Source organism: Chlamydotis macqueenii, chromosome 2, assembly GCF_036417535.1.
Source record: "Chlamydotis macqueenii isolate bChlMac1 chromosome 2, bChlMac1.mat, whole genome shotgun sequence".
Classification (NCBI taxonomy): domain Eukaryota; kingdom Metazoa; phylum Chordata; class Aves; order Otidiformes; family Otididae; genus Chlamydotis; species Chlamydotis macqueenii.
In genome coordinates this window covers 133261911-133287810 of record NC_141557.1, presented here as the reverse complement: position 1 = coordinate 133287810, position 25900 = coordinate 133261911, and the positions used below count along the sequence as shown (strand labels likewise).

Below are 25900 nucleotides of genomic sequence, written 5' to 3'. Positions count from 1 at the left end.
ACTACAAATTAAACTGGAAGTTATTTCCCTGTCCATCCTGGATGGTTTTCTCCTCAACAGGCTATAGATAGCTCTCCTTTGGTTTTTTGTCTCTAAAAACCCTGGTCTCTTCTCAGCTTCCCCCCCCCCCATTTCAGATGTTTTCGGGGAGAGGTAAATTAATTTTATTTCCCCAGGCCCAGGACATCTGGCAGCCGGTCCCGCCTGCGGAGGCTGCCGGGCACCCTGGCCCCACACACCAGCCTAAAGGCCGGCGGGGGGGTGCGGCGGCGAGGAGGGGTCGCACCCCGCTTCCCTGGCGCAGCGTGAGCGGAGCAGGTCGGCGGCGGGGGCCGCCACTGCCCCGCAGAGACACCGGCCGGCGGCTGCGGGGGGCAGGCAGCGCCTGGCGGAGCCGCGCTCGGCGGGAATCCAGTCCGGGTTTTGGTGCCGGGGACCGGCGGCGGCGAGGAAGGGCGAGCGGGAGCGGACCCCGCGCCGGGCCGGGCGGGCAGGGCAGGCCGGTAGCGGAGGAGGAGAGGCAGGGAAGAGGGCGGTGGGAGCAGGTGGGTGAGCGGCGGGGCGGCCGCGCCGGCACCGGGCCCGCGTCGCCGCGCCCGCGGGCCCCCATGGCCGCGGCGCGCCCGCCGCACACACCCACCGCCGCCCCCCGGTGAGCGCCGCCGCCGCCGCCCCTTGGGCTCGGCGCTGCCGCTGCCCGCAGCCGGGGCTGAGCGCGGGGGGAGGCGGGCCGGGCCGGGCCGGCGGGCGGAGGCACCATGCAGGCGCGGCGCCTGGCCAAGCGCTCCAGCATGGGCAGCCGGCGGCTGAGCGCGGGGTCGGCGGCCGCGCAGGCGGATGGGGTCCGGCCCCCCAAACCCGACAGCGCCTGGAGGCCGCCCCGGCGGGAGGGCTCCGCCGCGGCGCTGGAAGAGGAGGACGAGGACGAGGACGTAGTGGTGGAGGTGGAGGAGGAAGAGGAGGAGGAGGAGGGCGGCCTGGGGAGCCCCCCCCCGGCGCTGACCGGCCACGGCAAGGGCCCCCTCCGGGGCAGCCTGAAGGTGCGTCCCGCCGGGGTGAGGGCGGTGGCGGCGGCAGGCTGGGCCGGGCCGGCCGCTGCCCCGGGCCGGGTTGGGGGGAGCGGTGGTGGCGGCCACTGTGCCTCGCCCCGGGCGGGCGGCCTGCGGCTGGCGGCGGGGCTGGGGTTCCGCGGGGGGGGCCGGGGCCGGACGGGCCCGCACTCAACAAGTCCCAGAGGAGGCTGGTGCCCGCTGCGGCCCGCCGGTCCCGGGTAGGGGGGTGGCTGCGGGGCCCCGAGGGCGGCCGGTGCGGGTGGCTAAAAAGGGGGCGTGTGTGGGGAGCCTGCAGTAGTTTGAGTATGGGGAATAAAGACTTTCCTGGGCGAAGTGCGCGGCAGCAGGGCTGAGGGGGTGAAGGGTGTTCATCCCGACCGGTTGCAGAGTTGTTTTCCAGCGGGGACCGGCGCCTGACGGGGCTGTGGGGTGGCCGGGTGGCGGGCAGGGCGCTGGAGGGCTCCTGCGGGGGCGGGGGGCCGTGGCGAAGGGGACACGGGTGGGCGGCTCGTGGAAAGTTCCTGCGTGCGGCGGTACCGAGCGGAGGCCGGATTGACAGCCCGTGGAAGTGTGTGCTCGGGCAGTCCTGGCAGCTCGGAGGGGTTTGGAGCAACCCGCTGAAGGCGGGCAGGCTGAGGTCCCGCAGAGTTTGGCTTAATTATTTTATCGTGGGGGCGTTTCTGTAATTATTTTTCTCTTGGGATAATCCGGGTAGTAGGGTTAGTCTGCGTGTAGGTCTGCAGAGGATTAATGTGATAGGTGTGCACCGGTTATGGAAACTAAATGTGTGTGAAAGTTTAAAGCGTATCCATTTGCATTCTTTGTTTGTTTGTTTGTTTTAAATCTAGATAATGATTTTTACTTAACAAGAGATCAGAGTTGGCCTAGTAGTAGTGCCACATTACCACTGGGGTCTTCCTGTATCCATAGAAGGGGAAAAAAAGAAGAGAACAAAACCAAACCAAACAAGTTCCCCCAAAAAATCCCCAAAGGAGCGGCTGAAATACAAGTTATCCCTATATCGTATCAGAGCAAATTTGATATAGCAGTGACAGCGTAAATCTGGCCCAGTTGGGTCATTGGACCCTGTCTGTGTAGCTCTTCAGTGAGTCTGTTGAAGGCCAGGAGGTGTAGTTGTGATCTGACTGGGTCAGACCATCCATACTACTGAGGCCTGACAAGCTGGGACAACTTGGTTGCTTACAAAACCTTTTGACACGTGACTGATAGCCTGAGGATGAAGGGGACCATAAAGGACTTCTGGTCCCATCAGTCTCCCCATTGCACTGATACTTCAAGTGGTAGAGGAAGCTTAGAGAAACTTCCCCTGTGTACCAAAAAGGAAAAAAGCATGAAATTCTCAAATGAAACACAATAATCTGAAATACCAACTGTGTTACATAGGTATAATCTGCATGTAATGTGGGTTGTCGGAGTGTTCTGTTCTCTTTGTCAGCCCTCGACATGCTTTCAAATAGTAGGTGTGTTAATGTAAGTACAGGTTGCTGGTATTTCTGCCTTGCATTTAAGGCTGTATGTGCACATAAGAACATCGTACTTGCATGACTTTTACTTCCCTGGACAGTAAATCTGCCTCATAGATGAGATGAGTGCAGTAATGCATATTAGGCTACTTTTAGTGTGTGTAATAAACTCTCAAGTCATCTTTGGTAACCAGGTGCAGATATTTACCCACTTTGGAAGAACATTTTTGACTGTCATGACCTGCTTGGTTTTTGCTTTCACTGTTTACTTTTGAGTTCTATAAACTAAGAGAACTGTTATAATTGAACATTTTAAAGAAATTGTCTTTCATTTCTGTAGGGATTGTTACTGTAGGAGTACATAAAGCTTGATCTAAGGATTCTTCCAAGTAATTTTAAACCAACAGATTACACGTGAGAGAAGTGGGCATAAAATGAATGCAGAAGTCCAACTGCAAAACCACGGAAGGGTAGTAGGGCTGGCACGATCTGGCTGTGGTTTGTCAGATGGGATTCCTGCAAAACGGAGAACTGGCGTGGGGTCAGCAGCATTTGACTCCTGGACCTGGCCTTCCGAGTTGGGGTCTGGAAGCAAAGGTAATTGAAGAGGTGTCCGCTCCTGAGAGAGGACATAAATTGTTGCAGCATCCAATACCCTTCAGAACAAGAGACGTCCTGAAGAGCTTCAGAATTTAATCAGACTTGAAAGCAAAGTGGTCCGGGTGCTGGTTTTGCAGTGTATGCTATCCAGATAATGCAATTAAAAAGCAGCACACAATGTTTTTGTGTGTGGTATAGATACAGATGATGCAGACGTACACTAGATGTCTGTGCCCTTGGGTGGAATGGCGTTTTAAAGCTAGAGGTTTCATGGGCTCTTCACAAAGTCACTTCCATGGAGCACCTGTGGTATATGGATGATTGCATCATAGCATCTGCAATTGAATTAGAATTTTTAAAAGTACCTGAGAATTTGGTGAAGCTGAAAAAAGTACTGGCATCATACGGTCTTACAACCATGTTGTCTCCACCAGAAGGAAGTCCACTGTGTGGCTGCACCACTGGTGGTCTGTTCTTGACTCTCACTCTTTAGTGTGGGGGTAGACAGAGAGGAGGAAGTACTTTAGAAATTAGAGAAGTAAGATGTCTTTATAAAGTCTTGGAAGGAGAAGAGATTGACTAAAAAAAGAGAATGAGAGAGACATAGGGAAGATAAAAAAATTACTTGTTTATATTGCTGTAGCCATATAGATGTCCAGCTGGAGAACACTGAAGAACACTTTTGTTGCCCTGTTTTCCCCCCTGCTATTCTAACACGATGCTGGAAGAGGCATGAGCCTGCTGTGTGTAGCTGGTGGGTAGTGGCAGGATAGCCAGAGAGACTTTTAGAGCTTGTAAAGCTTTGTTGAGAAGCGCTGGGGTTCTTTGTCAGAACTAGTTCATTCATCTGTACAGGAAAACAAATAGCACCAAGGTGCTGATTATACAGACTCATTTTGCATGTGAAAGTCTTTCTGTGCAACCCATACTTGCTGCTTTGGCTGAATCTAGATTTCCAGCCATTTGAAATTAGACGAAAAAGAAGAAATAGTGTAATTACCGGTACTTTGTCTTGAAACGTGCTTTAATTTGCAGTCCTGTTTGTTTTGTCTTTTGTATGGAGGTTGGTTCAGATTCCACAAGTAGCCATGTTAGTACCACACTGGGCTTAATTTGGTCTGTGGAAACCGTTCTTTTTGGTTATATGAAGAGAAGATTATGAAGTAGGGTTCATGAGCCATCTGCGATGCTGAGTTCGTCTGGTATTTGGTAAGCAAGCCCCCCTGCAAGTCACAGAGGTATGCTAATTTGCCTGTACACCACTAAAGCACTGTGATTGAGGATTTGGGCTGGTGATGAACATGGGCTTGTGATAACTTGCCAGCATGTTGCAATATTTTCTCTGCTGTTATAATAGTAAAGGGATTAGTGGTTTCTTTTGTTTAGCCCAGTTGAACTGCCATTTCATCTCCAGCCTGACTTCCGTCTCCAGGCTCAGCCTATGGACACAGGACATTTCTAACCCAGCTAACTATGGGGGCTGCTCCTGTTCCTCAAGTGTTTTGTTGCCGTGATCTCTGCCCTTTACCTTGCCGTAAGCACCCATGAAATTATCCGTTCCAGACGCTAGTTTGTGTGTAAGCACTTCTTGCTAGTTCAGAAGGATGAGTTTCCCGCAAATGTGTTCTTGCAAATATACAGGTCCCAAAATCATGAGAAATGAGTAGATGAAGAGTCTGAAAACTAAACACCCAGAGAGCTGTGCTGTGACACTGGAGGAATATGAAGGCCCAAGCTGCGTAAGCAAGATTTCAATTTCATGCCCGTTGGGCTCTGTTTTGCCCACCTTGCAAAGTGGAAGTTGCAACAAGTACAAAGTCTGGAGCACGCGCGAGTCTGTGCTAAAGGTTTCGGAGCAGGGATGGCGGATATTGGTGGGAGTCTAGGTTAATCCAGTAAAAAGAATGCTTTTGCGGGGGGAGGGGGGGCGTGTTTGTTTTACTATAGAGACATCTGTGTGATATATAGGATGTAGAAGAATCTTCAGAATTTGTCTGGAAGAAATCAGTTGCCTGTTACATGCATTGTTTGGCTAGGCTGATTCTCTCTCTGTTCCTTTGCTCCTTTTCTCTGCCTTCTCTCAAAAGCCAGGTGTGAATTTATTGTCATCCTTTAAATCAATCAGCTTTACTGTCTGAGTGGATTATAGGCCCATCTTGAGGAAAACAAACTTATTTTTTGCTTCATTAGCAAAGTGCTATTTAATTTGGCTTTCATACGTGCATGCAAGTATATTTTAACAGGCAATTTGCAAAATGCAAACTTCAAATACCAGATTCGCTTAGCCGTGGAGAGATCTCAAAGACACATTAGGAACTTGCATGCTAACCGCAGAGTAAACTGAAATGTTCCCTCTCAGATTAATAATGATAAAGACATTTTTTTGAATACTAGTAGTTATTATAACACCAGAACTCATGTTGTGATCTTGGAGCCAGATCCTTTTAGTCTAGGCTGTGTGCAGACCCAGAACAAGCCTAACCCTGCTTCACCCTCTTCTGTGAAGTTGAAGAGCAACACAAGAGATAACAAATGGATGCTGATGGTTGTGGAGAACAACCAAAGGGTGAGACAAGAGAGGCAAATTAACACCAACAGCTTAGCTGTGTTTTTGTAAGTAGATAAAGTTTATTAGTTTTTAAATTTCAAACTTCATTCAGTGTCTCATAGTCCTTGAGTGAAAACCTGGCTAGTGAAGTTAGTGTGAAAACTGCACAACTAGACTTGGGATTTTTTTCATCATTATTAAAATTTTTTTTAAAGTTTAGACATAGTATGGATCAGTGGAGGCACAGCTAAGGGTGGTGAGATTGTAACACTCTCCCATAATACAGACTGAATGGGAGTAACTTGCTGAGGATTTTTGGTGTAATTTTGTTGTTGTTTGTTGAACGCAGACCAAGAATAACCACTTTACCCTTAAAAGGAATTGTATTAGAAAACTGTAACTATGTGAGAATAAAGAGGTGCGGTGGAGTTGCTAACAGTTTTGATCCTTATGTGCTAGAATGTTTTCAGTCTAGAATGAGTTAAACTGAGAATGATCAGTTGGCTTCCTTCAGGTATGCAAGTGTGCACCACTAATAGAGATGTGCTGCTTGCTCTTTATCACAGAACTACAGGATAGTTGAGGTTGGAAGGGACCTCTGGAGCTCATCTGGTCCAATTTCCCTGCTCAAGCAGGGCCACCTAGAGCCAGTTCCCTAGAGCCACATCCAGACAGCTTTATGAATATCTTGAAGGAGGGAGACTCCATAACCTTCCTGGGCAACCTGTGCCAGTGCTCTGTCACCCTCACAGTGAGAAAGTGGTTTCTGGATGTTCAGAGGGAGCCTCTTGTGTTTCAGTGTGTGCCCATTGCCCCTTGTCCACTGGGCACCACTGAGAAGAGCCTGGCTCTGTCCTCTTTGCACCCTCCCTTCAGGTATTTATAGACATTGATGAGATCCTCCCTGAGCCTTCTCTTCTCCAGGCTGACCAGCCCTAGCTCTCTCAGCTTTTCCTCATAGGAGAGATGCTCCAGTGCCTTAATCATCTTTGTGGCCCTTCGTTAGACTCTCCCCAGTATGTCCATGTCTCTCCTGTACTGGAGAGCCCAGAACTGGACCCAGCACTCCAGGTGTGGCCTCATCAGTGCTGAGCAGATGGACAGGATCACCTCCTTCCACGTTCTGGTAATACTTTGTCTCATGCAGCCCAGGACACCACTTGCCACCTTTGCTGTGCAAGGTCACATTGCCAGCTCATGTAGAACTTGGTGTCCACCGGGATGTCCAGGGCCTTTTCTGCAAAGCTGTTTTCCAGCTGGGTGGTGCCCAGCATGTACTGGTGCCTGGGGCTTTTGCACTTCCCCTTGGTGAACTTCATGAGGTTCCTGTTGGATCATTTCTCCAGTCTGTCGAGGTCCCTCTGAATGGCAGCATGACCCTCTGGCGTACCTGTCACTCCTCCTGGTTTTGTGTCATCTGCAAACTTGCTGGGGCTGCATTCTGCCCCATCATCCAGATCATTAATAAAGATGCTGAACAGGACTAGATCCGGTATTGACCCCTGGGGTACACCACCATTTACTGGCTTCCGACTAGGCTTTCCTGAAGTCTAGATAGAGCATATCCACTGCTCTCCCCTGATCTACCAGGCTAGTAATTTCATTCTCAAAGTTCATCAGGCTGGCCAAGCATGACTTCGCCTTGGTGAAGCCACGCTGACTACTCCTGATAATTTCTTTGTCCTTCATATGCCTGGAAATAGTTTCCAGGATTAGCTGCTCTGTCGCCTTCCTGGGGTTCAAGGTGAAACTGACCAGCCTGTAGTTCTCTGGGTCTTCCGTCTTGAAGATAGAATTGACTTTTTTTTTTTTTTTTATCTGAAAACTAAATATTGAGAAATTGTTTTTCATGGTCTGGTAACTAACATTTGTAATGCGTCCTGCAACAACTGCAGACACACAGACCATCTGTGCCTTTCCTGACCCTGTGCTCTTCCAGCCTTGCTTCTGGTCCAAGGCTACGGAGAAGCCTAACGGTCCTGTAGATCAGCTTGGAACCCTTGAGTCCTGCTCTGTGTTTTCCCAGCTGCTAGATTAGAAATTTCAGTGATACGAGAGCACCAGAGAGATCTTAGCAGATTGGGATAAATCTGTGCCTCAAAACTGTGCCACTTGTCCATCTCAAAGATGAGAGCTTTGCTGCTTGTAGGGAACATGCTGGTCCTGGCTGGTGTCTGCGTGGTAAATACTGCTGTGGATTGAGCAATGATGCTTCCCCCTCGCCACCCCTGATGAGAGTGCCCATGGGCTTTGTAATACATTCAAGTGATTTGTTGAATTGCTTGTTTCTAAAAATAGTGAGCAGCTTGACCATTCCTGCTGCTTGAGGCCAGCCAAAAGACTACAGGAGAACGGTAGGCGGGGAGAGAAACTCTTATTAGTGCTTTTGCTTATTTGCAGAAATTGAACAGGAACTATAAAGCGAATAAAAAGAGCGTGCGTTACCTCCTGTGGTGATCAACTTCGATTGCGCAGACTTGTGTTGATGTTTTTCGCTGTAGCATGTTGCCGAACAGAGCGCGTAGGAATTGAATGTTGTTGCTGCTGCAGAACAATCTGTGATGGGATCACTTTCACCACTCTGGCACCCTGCCAAACTTTCCAATCCCAAACGATGATTGCGGTGACATTTGTCTCATTGTATTAGAACATACATGTGTGGGTGGTGTTTGTTGTTTGACAACAGAACTAATGAAGACAGGAAACGGAACAACTTCTGTTGCTTGAACTTTGGATAAAAATACAGATCTTTTTGTTGGTGTTTTTGAAAAAAAATAATCAAATTTCCATAAAATCCTTACCCAGCTGAAGTTGGTGGAAAAGTCCTGCTAGTTTAAGCAGATTTGGGATTTCAGCCCAATTACATAACCACGAGGGTGAATCCATTAGTCTCCTAAAACCTTTCCACACTGGTCCTAATAATTTTTAAGTATTGCTTCAGACTGTAGTAGACCATTATGATCACTGGACACAGAATCAGAGGGAAAATAAAATGCCTCAATGATTAGATATTGAAGTGTGAAATTATATAGCTCATAATTTCACCATCTTTAATGTATTTTCTTAACGTAGTGGATAAAAGGTTACTTGAACTTTAGATAAGGCAGCACAATTATGTCAAGCAGTCATAAGACTGGATAGTTACTTAATTATTTTTTTTTCTCCTTCACCAGATAAAGTGGCTAATGCCTGCATCATCCTGACACAGAGAACAAATTGTACAATTACCTTCTATAAACTGGGCTTTGTAAAGCTGGCAAGCTAAACATTTGAACCAACCTGATCTTTTATGTATATATGCATGTCCCTTTGAAATGGGGGAAAGAACTCTCTCTGGATCAAAAATGCTTTTGACCTCATATTTCTCAACAAGTCTCTTTTTTTAAATATAATTATGACAAATTTAAGTACTGCCAAAGGGAAGAAATCTGATTTTTCTGCTTTAAAATACTTATAAAGAGAACACTGATGCAGTTCGTACTGCTCTTAGGTCTAAGTTAGTGGTGGTTCCTCTGTAGCTTGTGGTTCACTGATGCTTCATAAGGCCACGGAAAGTGGTCCTCATCTGGCTTACAGAGCTATATGGAAAAAGCAGGAAAGTAAATAAGGGTGAACTGGTGGTTGCGAAGGTTTTACGGTGATATTTTGCTTCAGCATACATGGCCACCACTGTTCTAGACAATTGTCTTTACTTTCTCAAGGCAGGAGAGAAGCGGTTGGTCTTGCAGGTGTTTCTCTTTCCGTGCTGGTAGGTCCCTCTGCTGGAGCAGCAGCCTCTGCAGCACAGCATGCTTTGTGTCAAGGCATTGGGAAAACCGAATGGTGTTTATGGAGCCGTGGTGAGATGATTTAATGTTTTATCAGTTTCAAAAGGGGTAGAGCATTCCCCTCTCCATCCTTCTGTCCTCCCTCCAGCTCCCTGCCATGCACTGGCTCCTTTGGGCTTGCGCAGAATTTGTTGTGTGCCTTTGTGGGCTGCTGAAACAGCAGGAAACACGTGCTGCGGAGAGTCTGTACACTCTGTAACTTCAGTAAATTAAGGTGACTCAGGGAAGGGCTTGTCAAGCGTCTTGATAGTGCAGAGGAAAAGATGGGATATCACAGGCTAGGGCATATGTAGGGAGGACAAGGAAGGCAAGAAAGGGAGCAAGCCTTCCTCCTTTAGAGAACAGCAGCCATTTGACTGGTTGGGCTTGATTGTTTTTCAGGTTTTTTGTGAAGCCTCTTCTCTCATGAGACATCATTGCATCCCTCTAGTTCACATGTGGTTTGATAGGGGGTTGGTTTCCAGAGTGGCTGAGAAAGAGGAGGTCACATTTGGCCTCCATAGGTTTCTACTAGTGTTATTCTATTGTTTCCAGGGATAATGAGATGAAACTCTGTGATACTACTTCTCTGCATAGTCAGACCCAGAAGTAACTCCTTTTTTGGCACCTCTCCTACTCTGAACAGGAAAACCGGTAAACGTTTTTGCCTGGAGCCAAACATAGCTTTGGGAGAATCTCTTAACTGGGGGCAACACATCTCACTTGTTCATCTCCTCTGAAGGATTATGCTTTCTACTTCCAGGCTTGAGATCAGTTATAGGAGATGAGGATGTGCACTTAATTCTGATCTTGAAATATCTCCTCCAGGCTCTCAGCTTCAAGGATCAACACTGGCCCTTGAAGCTTTCATTCACAGTGCCTGCTTCATTCAGAAGTTACAACAGTTGGATACATCTGTGAACTACCTGGTTTAATTTCACTGAAATCCCATCATTTAAACAACAAAAAAAAAAAAAAGAAAAAGAAAAAAAAACAAAAAGAGACAGCAAAGTCTCTTTATTCCCAAGATGTTAAGGCAAATGGATTACATTTCCATAGCCTTTTAAGTGATCCAGGATCTGCAACATCTCATCTCAGCTGGCTGCATCAGAAGTCAGACAGTTGCTTCTAACCTTAGAAATCTCACACCTCTCTGTACCTTGTTTGCAAGAAATCTTGACAATAAAGCTAATCTGTTTTTCTTTCCGGTAGACATTCTATTCTGTATTTCTGTCCAGACAGAGGAGAGCTTTCAAATGCCAATGAACCAAACATGGTTTCTTATTGAGGAGCAGTGAGGCAGCATTTCCAAAATCTTCTACAAAGTGTGGGGAGTCGCCTACTGCCTCTTGTATGTTCTCATTTTTTGGGAGCTCTGCTTGCTTGATCCTGAATGAGATGATAGAACTGATGATATTTCTCCCTTCTGCTTTGAACCGCAGCCATCCTTACTGATCCCAAACCACCAGCAAGTGAAAAGACAAACAAGTGGAGCTTCTCATAAATCTTCAGCAATGGTCTTTAAATAGTTGAAATTAAAAGTATTTTATTTGCACATGAAATTTGGGAAAAATACAGGCCAGATCGTTATTTCTGTCAGTCCATAAACAAGGCTGCATTAAATTACTTGAAACTTAAGCTGTTGTGTACAACTTCTTAATGTAGACAGAACCAAAATTGGGGGCAGCAAAAACTGCTCCACTTTGCCTCTCCTAGAGTAGCAAAAATTGCTATTTCAGAGAAAATAGATGTTCATAGGCGTATCATAGAAAGTACCTTGATGTGAGGTTTCAGGGCTTCAGCCAGTGCAGTAAGAACACCTGATTTGATGGTGTTCGCTAATTACAGCTTGTAATTACAACCAGTAACATCATAGAAATAAGAACAAAAAGTTTGAACTTCCCTGCTACCCCGAGTTAGCATGCTCATTTTTATCTCCAATTCCAGGTTTTTTTAACTTCCACGTAGGTGGCCAGCAAGACCCAGGTGTATCCTTCCCTTCTGTCCCTCAGTGCTCTTTGGCCAGCCCAGGGCACACGTTTCCAGTCCCTCTCCTGTCCTCTGCGTGGCCCCAGCTTGCCCCAGTGGCACTGGGCACTACTCACGCTGCTTTCGCCACCAGAGACGTGAGGGGAACGTGCTGCCTGGCAGGCACCCTTCCTGCGTGCATGGCCAGGCACGTACGTCGCTGCGAGAAAATGTGATAATTGGTTTAGCTCATCTTAAACTCACCATTTGTGAAACCAGTAATTGGGAGAGCAGTTATGTCTGCCCATTCTTGGCCAACCAAGCCCTTTTTAGCCTGGTGTAGTACCCAAGCGCTGAACGGTGAGCGTGTTTAGCAAAGCTTTACGTGCAGCAACGGGATTGCTAAATGGAAAATTAATCTGTTCTGTGCGAATATTCTACTTTCCTTCTGTTTAAGGCTTTCCAAGCTAGCTTCTTAGTTGTCAGATGTTCAGAGGCAATGTGTTCCTGAGGGCTAGCTGGGTTTGCAGAGCAGTGACTGCAAGTCATTCACTTGCGTGTGCAGCATCCAGAATACAGAGCATGGGTTATTCCTTTGAGACTTAAATGTTGCAAGCAAATTTTGAAGGTGTATGTGTTCAGCAGTTACTATTAATATTTGGTAACTGTTACTAATTGGTGTCTGATTATCTTAGAGATTATGTTGTTTGTGTTTTTGTAAGGAACTTACTGTGGCTGCATATGGGATGGGAAAGGAAGCTACCATACTTTTCACATCTTCATCTGTTTGCTCATGTGGTGGAGAGAAAAAGGCTCAAATATCTCTGAATCATTTTTGTTTAGACCTGATAATGGTGTATGGGGCTGTGGATTCCCAGTGTTCCTCGCTGTCTCCCCCTGCAATCTTAGTAACACCTCTCTGTCCAGTTTTAATAACATCTGTGCTTCTTGTGCCAGTTAGTGCAGAATTTTGGATGTCACAAATTGGTCGTTCTTCTGTTTGGGATGCAACAGATACCTGGATGGGTACTGAATTTCAAATGTCAAAGTGAAAGTTTCTGTTATTCTTCTGGACAGATATGTGATCCTGTATAGCTGTATAATTCAGAAACACTTTGGCTGGTGCTAGGGTACACGCTTTTTGTAGATGAGTAATAGTGAAAGGGTAGCAACTTCTTGCTGACTCCAGTTCTTGCTGCCTAACACCGTATTGTGAATCCAGGCAACATAAATTTTTAGGTTTGTATTTTAGCATCTGGAAAATAAATACTCTGGACGGTTTTGTATATTCAGTCAAATGGTGAAGACAGAGACTTTGTCCTTGCCTGGTTGAAAATGAGTACTGCATTACTAGACATTAATGCATACTATGTATTGTAAAGAACACTTACAGTGACCTTAAAATGCGTTATCTTCCATATTGTTAGAGCGTACCAGTTCACAAATGCTTAGATTGATTAGATTGACATGGTTTATGTGTAATGAGCAACCGCAGGTGAAGCAAGTAATTAAATGCAAAGTATACTCGAAAATGTGATAATATATTGAAATTCAGGGCAGATCATTTCCAAGCATCATTGCAAGAATCTGTCTTATCTCTTTGTATTCCAGTATGAATAGAGATTTCTGTTGAAATGGAAATTCAGTGTATTCTTTCCTTCCAGTGAGGATGCTGTTTTGGGATGGTAAAAATTAGAGCCTTTTTACATAAAAAACAACTCTGTTACAGGAACTTGAACTGGAAATACTTTACGAAGTAGTAAGAATGCAGCAAAATGTTTGTCCTTCCAGAGATTTAATTTAAATATTTTTTACTTACATGATGTTATCTTGGTAAGAAGTTTGGTGTTTCTCATTGCTGCTTGTTATATTTTGCTGTGAACTTTGCTCCTGATTCCTTTCTTGTTCAGAAAACTGGCTTATTTGTGTCCCTAGAGCATAGGCTAGCTGTTCAGGCTGGCCTGGGAAGAGTCTTGCAGTTACTGAGCTCTTATTTTGGCTGAAATTGTTAAATGTGTATAATGTTGAATATATACATTTAATTATTATTTTCCATTAATACGTTAGGCTGAAATACATTTATTCCTTCCTTTGCTTTCCCAAATATATTTGTTCTGTAGTGGATCAAAAACGTTCCTAAAGCCTTGTTTAAAAAAAAAAATATACCCTGTGACTTTTGTTTTCTTGCCAGATGGAAGTTTTATTGGCAGTCCCTAACACTTAGCGTGCTTGCATCTATTTCAGAAAACTGAAAGAGATGGTCACAAGTCAGAATGGAAAAATGGTGTATAAAAAATGACTGAGTTATATGGCAGGTTGGCTGTACATCTTGTAGCTATTTGTGTTTGTTTAATTGGTGTTTAATCAAAAGAGTTATTTGATGGAATTAGACCAACTGATTACATAGCAAATCAGATGGCAATTAAAAATCCTCATCCTGAACTGTGTCTTCTTTAACAGCTGTATAGTGTTGATGTAGTAGATAGGCGTAGGACTCACAATTAAGTTTGAACTATGTCTATTGACACTACATATTTATCCAGAATTGGAGCAGTGTGTTGGGTGACTGTTGTTGGGGTGAGGTTTTCTTGTATCCTTTTTTTTAATTAGCGTGTTGCGCCGCCTCCTGCCTCCCCGCGCCACCCGGTCTGGAAAGCAGCCAGCGTGGCTTGTGAGGGATCTTGTTAGTTTTGGAATGAAGGGGCGCTGGAATTGAGTCCAGTTATGCAGTTATGGTGGCCTGTAGCTGAAGTAAAGGAAGTATAACTTTAGGGATTGAGGGAGAAAAGGAAGTTTGTACAAGATGGAAACATGACAATGGCATCATGTTTAAGATAAGGTGTCGTTTTTTTAGCAGCTAATTTCCCAAAGCATATTCCCACTAGCCTGGGTTTTTTTTTTTTTAATGGGGAGTTTTGGATGCAATCAGCTTTTGTACAGACAGTTCCCTCTACCCTCGTAAAATATTTTTAATGGTTTTTAGAGGTACTTTTTTTTTGTTGTAAAATGAGCTCTTTTATTTGTATGAACAAAACATAGTGGCACAAAATAGGCCGTAGTTGCAGGATTATTTAATTTACCCAGGCCTCTAGGATTTAGACTGTGCACAGAGGGGACTTTCTGAGATGTCTTAGTCCTTCCAGAATCCCAGCAGACACATGAGGAGAAACAGGAGTTGGCTGGTGTCTCCCCAGAAGATCAGGGGAGCTGGCTGGTCTTTCGCTACTGTCCTGCTGCCTGACAGCGTGACATAAGCCTCACATCGCCCAGCCTCTGTTTGCTGGGCTGCTTCATGGCAGGCAGATGCAATCACATGTGTGGCCAGATCTTCCTCAGCAGGCGTAAAACGGCGTAGCTTCGTTGAAGATGCTGCATCGAGTCACAGGGTTGGAGGCAGTGCCGCTTGGGTGAGTGGTGCTCTGCATTGGACAGCTGCTTTCTACTTCTGCGCTTCCGTCACATCCAGTGCTCTCTCAGCGACTCCTCGTCAATAAATCAGCTGCTGAGTTGTTTATAAAACTGTCAGCAAAGCAGGCATGGTATGTGGCACAGCAGTTATTTCAATAGTTTTTTCTATTGCCATCTGTCTGTGTAGACCATTACAAAGCCTGTTGAAAATGAAGCCTGTGCTCCTGGTGTGCCCACCTGGATTCACAGGTACTGCACAAAAAAAATTAGGAAATTTGAAAGAACATAGGTGGAAGTAAATTTTTACATTTGAAGGGGTATTTCTGTATGTTTGGATCACATACAAGTAAATGATGCGAATATTCTTGGGAGTTTAATACTTCCCATTTTATAGGAAACACAGACATCTTAATGCCTGTTAAATGCTAGCGAACTATTTGAAAATAAATAACTTCAGTTTTTAAGCAGCAATGTGCCAGAGGCAAGGGAAGATGCTAAAGCCCAGTCAGGTTGTGCTCAAGAGATGACATATATAGTCTGTAAAATTAGGTCTCTGCATATAAATGTGATAGGTCTACTTATTCTAGTGTCCGCTGATGCTTTGACTAGGTGGTTCAATACTTGAGCTTTCTGATCAATAATTTTTTTACTATTCAGGGCAAAATCTAAGCTGAAATTTAACTGAAATTGGAGAAGACTGAAGTTTGACTGCAACATGAGCGTCTTACCAGGATGTGCTTTTGGGCATAACAAAAATTTAACTGCAGATAATTTAAGGCCTAAACTATTGAAAAGTTGCCTTCTGCACATCCTCTGTAAAGAATAAATAAAAATTTCTCTAGAAATTGTTCAAAATTTGTATCGATGTTAAGCTTTAATTTGGGCAAGACTTCTGTTGCAATGCATGGTCTTGATTGGGGCATGTGGAAGTCAGGACTACTAACTTGGTTATGACAAGATACCACCAAATACAAGTTTCTATAGGCAGGTTAAGGTGGCTTTTGCAATGAAAAATTATTAATATATTGCTGAAAATATTAACTATGGCAATAATTTAGCTGTCATGTGGGGTATTAAACTTTGCCACTTAAATAGTAATAATAATGAATCAAGCAAGGACTGTAACTTAAAACCCTCAGCCTAAATATATACCATCGTCTTGACAACTTCAAAACAGAAACTAAAACACCAAAGCAAGAAATGACTTTCAGTTCTGGCAGGAAGATTACCAAACTCTCTGGCTGAAGTGGCGCCCGTCTCCATCTGCCAGAGTGGGTCTGCTGCAGCACGGTGCTGCTGTGCTTGGTGACTGAGAGGATTTCAAAATGAGCAAGGGAGGACCGCTCTGTGACCCAGCTTGTGCCTTTGAAGAAGTTTGTGGACATGATTGTGCTATTAGGTGTTGAAAACACAGGGGAGAGTGAGTGGGAAGACCAGTGCTTGCTGAGAAGCAGTGGAAGGAGTGAGGCCAGATGAGACCTCAAGCATGGGGCAGTGTCAGAGCTGAGCTCCAGGGGAGAAGGTGCAGGTATACTGAGCTGTTGTTTCCAAGCAGCAGCGTGTCAAAAGTTTCCCTTGCCCAATGGTGATGGGAGGGAGGTTGTCAAAGGCAAGTGAGGGTAACTAGAGACAGAAACAAAGCGAGTTTTTAAAATTTGCAGATGGTCTGTAACTCCTGTTTCTGTGTCTGAACTTCCAGGCAATGTTGGTTGCCTGAGGCCAGGTTGCAAAGGACTCGGTTGAAAGTAAGCTGAAGGTTGCTAATGGCTTCAGGGTGAAAATGTACAATGAATTGCATAGAAAAATGGTTAGCCTATTATAAAATGGCTTGTATGAGAGAGGATTAATCAAGTATGGAAAAAACTGTGTAAGTTTTTATCAGCAGTTGATACTGGAGGCAATAAGGTGGCAAATACAGAGGTATGACAAGACAAGCGAAACCATTAGGGAAAAATGTATCCCTGGAGTTTGAGAACAACAAAGGAGAGAGAAATGCAAAGCATTGGAAGCAAGCTGAAATAAATTGATGTTACAGTGCTAACATCTGGCTGTCTGCAAGACAGGCTGTGTCTACTTGGGCTAGACCTTCCACAAAATTTTTGCTAAAACATGTTATGGACTTAGAGGACCACTGCAAGCCTCAAAGTGGTTAAAAGAATATGAAAGATCTGTGGAAAAAAAAAAAGTTCCTGATAAGATATGACAGAACAGTTAACTTATCTGGAAAGATATACTGGAAATTTTCCATGTGAAAATTTGTAGTTGAACTGTGGGTGATGCTAAAGCAGACCTTGAAAGCAGAGGGGTCCTGGTGTTAATCAGTGTGTTTGCCACACAGCGAGGAACCTGATCAGTCACGTAACAGTGGCCTCGGGTGCTCCTCACATCCACAGCTGCTTCTGTAGGTGGTTAGATTTCCAGCAAAAGACCCCATACCCTTCCAGTCACAGCAGGTATCTCAAGTGGAAATGGCTCCTGTAGACATGGATGAATTAAAGTAGAAAAACTGCGTATGGAGCAGGGGAAAGCTACCGGAGAGCGGCCACTGAGGGAAACTCTTGGCTTTCTCTCATGATCATCTGCTTTTAAAGCAGAAAAGATTCTTTATCTGCAGTCACTGTCAAGGCAAAGTTTAGAAAGAGGTTAGTCTTTCCAAACATCTGTTGAAAACTGAAGGAGAGGAAAGAGAGGTAGTATAAGCATTGGATTTGGTCTTCTGCTGTTTCTGAACATTCAGACAAAGAACCTGAACTGCTTGGCAGTAGCTCTGCAACCTGAGCTCTTGCTTCTGTGGTTTTTGTCGTTTCTCACTTCCATATGCTTGCATGTGGCCGGCTGTAAATGATGTTGTGTTGACATGAAAACCAAGCTGTTATTTGAATATATTTGAACTGGATGTAAATAAATTTGATATATATCAGTAGATTATCTGGTATCAAAATACAAGTATTTTGCTCTTTATGTTTGGGGATTTATTTGTACAGCTGTAGTCTGAGTCTGCAACCTCTTGTCGTCACTATTTAGGTCTGTAAAGAAAAATTAATAATGTAAGGCACAATATGTTTGCTGAAACTGAGTAAAATATTACAGTTTCATAAATTAGGGAAAACTTTGTTTTTGTAAAATAATGGATTTCTTGGATTAGGAAAATCGAAATCATCCTGGTGAATACCATGTTCAGTCTGGCATTGGAGAGTAGGGAAGGAGGGAGGTTGCCCCTCTCCCGTGCTCTCGGTGCTTTTTCTGCTAAGGGCTGTGCAGAGCAAGGAGGAAACTGCTGGGTTCTGCCTCGTACGTGTGCACACCAGCACCCTGCCATGCACAGCCGGTGCAGCTGCTCTCGCCCTGTGCAGCACTGTCCTTTGCACTGGATAACATGGAAATCCTGGGGAGGGAGGAAAAGATAAGTGGTTGTGCAATGGAAGACCATATGGTAATGGAGGGAGCGGAATTAGTCTTACACGTACCTTTGTTTGGCATTATATAATTTTTAGGGGCTGGATACTGGATCTTGGCTGTTTTCAGGCTTTTTTATTTTTTTTTTTGCTTTAGTGCATCACTTCTAAATCAATTTTGATGAAAATCGAAGGCAACTTAATGTCTGTTAAGATCCTCAGACCCTCAGAAAAGGGCTTACTGTAAATGTATGGGGTTTTTTTTAAAAAAAATAATTAAATCAGAATAAAATTTACACTGTTTATATGTCTTCTCCTAATTCTATGTGATCACATGCTGACTATTTTGTCTTCCATGCAGATTTTGTTGGTAGTGCGTCATCTGTTTGTGTATGAAGAAGTGTAAAATGACTAATTCTTCCTACTATTTACATTCATAAAATAACAATTCCAGTTTTGTTCTTGAAGCAACTGCAGAAAGCCCTTCCCTGGAAACACTAGAATGAGACAATTAAATCATGGGTCCTAAGACATTATGCATTAACAATGACATGTACTTTACAGAACAAAACAAAATTACCTTGGCAAAATTGTCTTTCCTGTGAACTTAAAATAGATTGCAGCATTTTTATGCCTGCCAAGGTTTGCAAGCTAGAAACAGGGAGACTGGGGAGATGAATGTATTTTTATTTATTTTTATACATAAGTATATGCACATATAAATTTCTTAATATTTTTGGATAATGAGAAGGAGTAAGCTGGAAGAGGTCACATAGGAATTTCAGCTTATTAGTGCTGTTACTATCTGAGGGTGACACCTCCCTGATTTCTCCACTCTAAAGATCAGCAATAATTTACAGGTATCAAAAAATTCAGTTTGCAAGTCCTAGAAGGCTTCTGGATTTCTCCAAGGTGGTGCGTGTGGTGTGGAAGTACCTCTGCTCGAGGCAGGACAAGCAGCCATTTTGTTGGGATGTATTTTCTTGGCTGTTTGGGTTGGGTGGAGGGGTTGCTGCCCTACTGCATCTCTTGGACTTTTTCTCTTTCACACGTGTTCGCAGGGATGTGAGGAAGCTAGCGGGCTTCTGGAGGGTCTGGAGGAGCTCGGACGATGTACGGCAGGATGAGAGGCGTGTGACAGCCTGTGAGATAGGTCAGCCCTTGTGAAGCTGAGGAAGCCTAGCTGGCCAGGGAATGGTATTTCAGAGGAAAATCTAGATCCTGGGCTTTGTTTTGCTTCCTGGGAAGGCAGAGTGGCTTGGTTCTCTTGGCTTTCCATGCTCTTCACTGCAACCCTGCAATAGTTTGCTATACCAACACATTGTATTCCATAGGGGTAACATATTTGTTAAGGTGCTTATTTGCTTGGGAAGTCTTTGCTTATGGGAAGCAGCAGGCCTGAAGATCTGGGGAGCGCTGGCAGCCAAAGAGACAACCTTAAGCAGCTCCTGTGCAGGCTGTTCAGCCTGGAGAAGAGAAAGCTCCGGGGAGACCTGATAGCGGTCTTCCAGTACCTCAAGGGGGCCTGCAAGAAAGATGGGGAAAGGCTGTTTAGTAGGGCCTGTTGCAATAGGATGAGAGGTAATGGTTTTAAAATAGAGGGGGGTAGATTTAGATTAGAAATTAGGAAAAAAAATTTTACGATGCGAGTTATAGAACACTGGAACAGGTTGTCCAGAGAGGTGGTGGAGGCCCCATCCCTGGAAACGTTCAAGGCCAGGCTGGATGAGGCTCTGAGCAACCTGACCTAGTCAGGGATGTCCCTGCTCCTTACAGGGGGGTTGGACTAGATGACCTTTGGAGGTCCCTTCCAACCCTAACCATTCTATGATTCTATGATTCTATGTGTGTCCGTGCTCCTCATCGCTGGCCATCAGTGGTGGAGCTGGCTGGCTCCTCACGGAGATCCTGCCAGCGTCACTTGCTCCCCTTTGCCTTCTGGCAGCTGAGGTGGATCGGAGCAAAATATTTTTCTGTTCCTGGAGAAATCCTCATTTACAATTACAGCTATTAAAGAATCCAGTAAGTGGCTGTCAGAAGTGCTTTAATTTCTTGGTTGTCTTTTATCTGGATGAATTCTGCCTTTTTTTCCTGGAATTTTAGGAGAAGGGCATCCTCCATAGTTATGCAGCAGAGATGTATGTACATTAAATATATATTATATATACTGTGGTTTCTGATATTCCAATTCAAATAGCTTTTTGATTTAGCATTAAGAGATGACTGATTGCTTTATCAAATGAACAAGAATTGTTTTCTTTCCTGGATAGTCTTCAACTGTTGAGAAATTAATGGCAGTTTCGGAATTTATGAAGGGCAAAGAAATGATATTCTCTGAGTCAAAGAGCTAATTAGAAGTAAATGCCTGTGGGTATTGGATTGTGTGTCCCCCCTACATTTTAGGAGAATTAGAGGAAAATTTAATAGTTGCTTTCAATTTTACAGGCAGCCAGCATCAAGCGTGAAATGACCTTCCCTGCATTTCAGCAGGAGGATGTAAAAAGTGACATCAGTCAAAAACTGCCAGACCAACAGTTTCTCCTGTTCACCACAAAGGAGGAAGATTTAAAAACAGCAGAGACCAAAAAACCAAACAGAGCTCATGAGTATGAAAAGGAAAACACTCGTTCTGTTTGTCTTCTGGAACAGAAGCGCAAGGTTGTTTCTTCAAATATTGATGTGCCTCCAGCAAGGTAAGGAGAGTTGGGGTTTTTTGTGGTTTTGTTTTAAGCTCTTTTTTTTTTTTCCTTTTTTTTTTTTTTTTTTTTTTTTTAATGTGGGATATTAGAGGCAAGTTTGGTAAGCTGTGTGATGCACTGATAAGACTAATGTTCGTGTCCAGGCAGTCAAAAGTCAATCAAAGCTCCACTGCTTGAGAGATCTGATAGAAAATTGAAAACACTAGTAGCAGAAACTGAGACCGTCTGCTGTGTAGGACTGTGTATTGCTTTTGCAATGTTTTTGCTTTTATAACATGCTGCACCTGAGGTAGTCACAGAAGAGGATGTTTCTTAGCAGGAAGAGATTGTTAACCATGAGAAGTCATCATCTAAATGAGTCACAGAAGCACCTTACCTGCTAGCAATTTTTTTTTATTATTCTTTTTTTTACTGTCATACCTGCAGCCACTTTATATTCATGAGGATATGCAGTTGCTTATGCTGCATAGTGAGGATGTAGTATCTTATGTTCTGTTATATCCTTGTATAGGTATACAACTGGGTCATAGCCTGGTGTATTAAATGACTTAATAGAAAAAAGTGGTGAAATGCAAGGAAAGGGCAATGCAAGGAAATAACATTTGTATAAAATGGGGATTTGGTGATTTTGGTATTGCTCTTTAATTTGTTATTCCTTGAGGATCTGTTGTAAATATACAAATAAATGTTTGTGTCTTTAGCATTCACATCTGGGCAGTTACACTTTTTTAATTATAAACTATTTATAGGGATTTTTTTGAGAAAAATAATTGTTCTTTAATCTGAGACTTGGCGTATATCACAGCAACAAATTCAAGGTTTATTTGTCTGGTTTTTTTTTTCCTTCCTGATATTTAAATGGAATAATAGTAAAGGAAGGAGAAGCTGAGAATTTCAGTGAATTAAAAAGAAGAGGCTCAAAAATACAGAGTCTAGAACCTTGAGCTTTGAGGAAGCACTTGACTGCTTTGAGAGAGAGAGAATTACTCCTCTAGGAAATGCTGAACATTAGTATAAAAGAAACATATCCAGTAATGCTAAGCAGACTCACTTATCTCAATGGTGAAAAACTGACAACAAATTGGGTATTCTGTGTTGCAAGGTGACAAGCGCTTTTTCTTCTTGTTTTTGTTTTTTGTGATTTTGTGTTGGCATCAGCATATCTGCAAAGATTTTTTTTTTTTTTCTCTTATCCTGCCTGGTAAATTTATTTGCTCATAATATTCAGTGAAATACTTTCAGAGTTTACAGTGCCACTAAAAAATATGTAGTCAAACCAGATGTTTTGTTGTTTTTTGGTTTGTTTGCTTTCTAAAAATGAACGTAAATGAGCAGGTTCTGCCACATCTTCGAGAACAGGATGACCGTCATTTTCCTCGTAGACGATACATCTGAAAACCAGAAAGTTCATGAGCATTTTGATAAGATTTCTTTTCCCCCCCTATACCTAGTAAAAAGCTATTCATTAAAAGCTTGAAAATGTTAGAATACTTATTTGAGATTTTCACCAATAATCAACCACATGTTGGCTGAGTACCCTTCTCATTCATACTTGTATGTATGCAAATAGGATCATCAGAAAATTCAGGTCAGCAGGGACCTCAGGAAGTCACCTAGTCCAGGCTCCTGCTCAAACCCTATGTTAGCATTTCCATTTTACAATTCATGCAGCCAAGGTACAGGCACAAAAAGTACCTTTTTTTGTGGCTTCATGCGGATAACTCACCTGAAGGAGGAGTCGAGGTCTCTTTTTCTGTAACTGTAAGATCATCCTTCCTTGGAGGGATGGATATTTTTTCCCCAATGAGGTGGAAAAGAGAATGAATAAACATCTTTAATACCTTCCTAAGACTAATTGTGGCACCAGTTGTGAGCACAGGATACTTAAGAGGATAGGAAATAAGTTCATTTGCAAAGATGTCTTCTAAAATTCTTCTTTGTTTCTGCATTTTGTTGAGAACAAATAAATAGTCATATTATGTTGTTGCATGTTTTCAGAATGCAGGTTGAGCTGCTGCATTAGCAGAATTAGAGAATGAAGCAGAAAACAAACCTGGAGTCTAAATTCGTTAGCATGATAAACATCACGGTCACTCTTGCTATGGTTTTGCAGACAAGCTTAAATTTCACTTTTAATCTGAGATGATTCTTGGGCCATTTGTCCACAACGGACAGGAAAAATGTGAAAACCTTTGCTTGGAGATCTTGCTATAAATATTGTTGTTGTTATGAGGGGAATGTCCGATTTCTCTTCCTCTTCAGCACAGTTTAATCTCTTAAGTCATATTCTCTGAGAAGTGAGAGTCCAGGCATTTGACGTTCTCCTGCCTCTTTATGAGCCCCTTCCAATCTTCTGTCTAGGACTGCACTGATGGAGTTGTGTGTTCCCAGCGGTGAATTCCTCCTGTGTTCTCCTGGCAGGACTTGTTGGGTTGACTGTCCTCTCCTCTGATGAGAACATCCATCTGCCTTCACAGATTATTTGTTGCATCCAATTGTGAAAGGTCGTCTTGAAGAATCAGATGATGTTTACAAAAGCGTGGGAGAAATAAGGAGCTTAATGTGATCTTCAGTTTCTTATTGCTCCATACACCCTTTTTACAAAAAAACTTTCAGCTGTTGAAGTAGAAAAACGCTGGCCATTTGTTTTGTTTTAAAACCGTAGTGGAGTTGAGAAGGTTACCCATTTCATTTCGGATGCCAAAGTAAAGAGTAACATTACATTTTGCAGCATCCCACTAAACCCTAGACAATATGTAAGTGATTTTGAGACAGAAGTTCATCATTCTGCAGAATCCTTGTTAACAGGGGCATAGGAGTATCTGTCTTCATAAGAGCTATGAAAAAGTGTCTGCGAAAGAGCTGGTAACATGGGTACGTGTACTTCACCTTGTCCACAAAATGAAACAAAGCCCATTCTATCTTATCTGGTTTTAAGGATCTCAATGAATAAGAATTAAAGTCTTTGTGAGACATTGTATCGAGAGTAACTAACAGTTGAGAAAACACTGGCGTAATAAATGTTGCTTCCGAGGCATTCAGCCACAGGGCTTTTGTTGTTGCTTACAGACTCTGAAATTTTAGAAATGTGAAAATACCTTAACGAAGTGCCTGGTGTTCAGGCTGATTGGTAGTCAGGTTCACTGAAGTTACAGTAGCTGGAACTGTAGAACAGGGACAGGCTGGTGGCTAACGCACGTGCACGTGCAGGAAAAGGGGGAAACTGGTGGAAAACATGGACACTTCAGAGTTTTATTTTTCAATGATACCTAGAGAGAAGGGGTAAAACCATACTAATTAATAGCCCAACAGTTACACACTTGCCTGGAGTGTGGAAGGTGTGGATTCAGCTGCTTCTGTTGTTGCATTTGGAGCAAGAACCTGACCTGGCCTCTCTGGTGTACAAAGAAGGTGTCCTAACCATCAAAGTCCTGACATGTTCAAGGTACTTCATAGGGCAGCTCTTTAAAGTAACAGTATTATGCTAAATGTAACAGACCTGATTTAAGTATTTTATTACATGCAGGATAATTTTAATAATGAAATTAAATTAAATTTTAAAGTTGATTGTTTACATTTTTTATTTTGTCTTGCATAAATACTGCGGACCTTTCTCTGTTATGTGCTGTATTGAAAGTGTCTTTTGGATTAAAATAGGAGAAGATCATGACTATTTTTTACTGATTTTTATGTTTTGAAATGCAAAAATGAAATGGGAGGTTAACAGCGTTAAGTCTTTCCCTTTTGAGATTTTTTCATTTGGTCATTTTGAGCAAAACTTACATGAATTAAATAACTTTCCTACTTCTGAAGCTCAGATGAGCATTGTTCTGGCTGAACTACGACAAGCATAAATGAAACTGTTCAGCTTGAGTAGATGAATTATATAATATAATAAGAACATTCTAATTCCTTCATTTCGAAAGGTCATTTTCTGAAAAGAACGTGGTGTCACTGAGGTTCTTATTGCCTTGCCTTGTGGGCAGAAGCAAGCACAGGTCTACCAGTGTTTCGGTTAGCTACATCTGCAGAGGTCAGATGCAATCAAAGATGATGTTCCCAGTAGGCAGCGATGTGGAAGTTGGCAAAACCTTTTTGCCCATTTGTACTTTCATGAGTTACTTATTGGAATCCGCACTTCCTCGTGAAGCAAGTCGACAAGAAAGACGAGAAAAAGCCTGGGCTGCTGGTAGGGTGGGTTTGAGGGTGTGAGTTGTAGTCTAGAGACCCAATGCAGATCAGGCACGCAGGGAACGGCTTCTGCCTCTCGGAGGATGAGGATGGAAGGGTGGGCGATGGACAGCAAGGGATGAAATTTCCTTTTTTTTTGTGTAAAATATGAGAATCAATGTCTGAAAATGGTGATGGGGTTAAAGGTCTTTTCAGACAGAAGTGTTTTGAGCAGCTATATCTGGAAACCCTTAAAACTTGCATGTATTAGTGGCAGAACTAATGTGGCAGACACCTTTCTGGTGTCCCAGAAAGGAGCAACTGGAAACATCTGAAAGGTTAAGAGAATTAAAGAAGGAATAGGCAAGCATCGCTTGTACCCCTCTAATAGCTGAGAGTGTTTGAATAGTTTTGTCTTTGTTAACCTTTTGCTGGATGACCTCAAAATATTGTGAAATTTGTATTATCCCCTTGCTGTATCATCCCCCTTTTCTCCAGTCTTCCTGTACCCTATCTTCTCTGAAAAAAAAAGAAAGAAATACAAACTTTTTAACTGCCTGATTTTTTCTACGTTAAGTTTGTGCTCTTAAAGGACAAGCCAAAGCTAAACCTCAGCTGGTTAAGCACTTCTTATAGTGTGAAAATAGCTGTTGTGCAATAAAACCTAGGTCCTGTGCTCTTCTGGTTCATTGCTATTGATCAGTGACGTTTGACACGACAATAATGTAATGGATTTTGCTATCCTCGGTTTCCTTTATATAAAAAAGTTG

General features: G+C 43.4%; 1 protein-coding gene across 4 annotated transcripts in view; it reads left to right on the top strand.

The window, feature by feature from the left end:
* Nucleotides 1-572: 572 nt before the first annotated feature.
* Nucleotides 573-25900, top strand: part of ZNF704 (zinc finger protein 704) — a 100806-nt gene continuing 75478 nt past the window's right edge. For 3 of the 4 annotated variants that reach the window (XR_015257718.1, XR_015257719.1, XM_086740956.1), the window contains exons 1-2: nt 573-1040; nt 20707-20954. Coding sequence is in view for 2 of the 4 variants with exons in the window: in XM_086740956.1 (XP_086597082.1) it covers nt 759-1040; nt 20707-20954 (530 nt within the window). In the remaining 2 variants the exon portion in view is untranslated. Of the gene's footprint in view, nt 1041-4777; nt 5011-20706; nt 20955-25900 lie in introns of all 4 variants that reach the window. The other variant, XM_086740957.1, reaches the window with a different exon arrangement.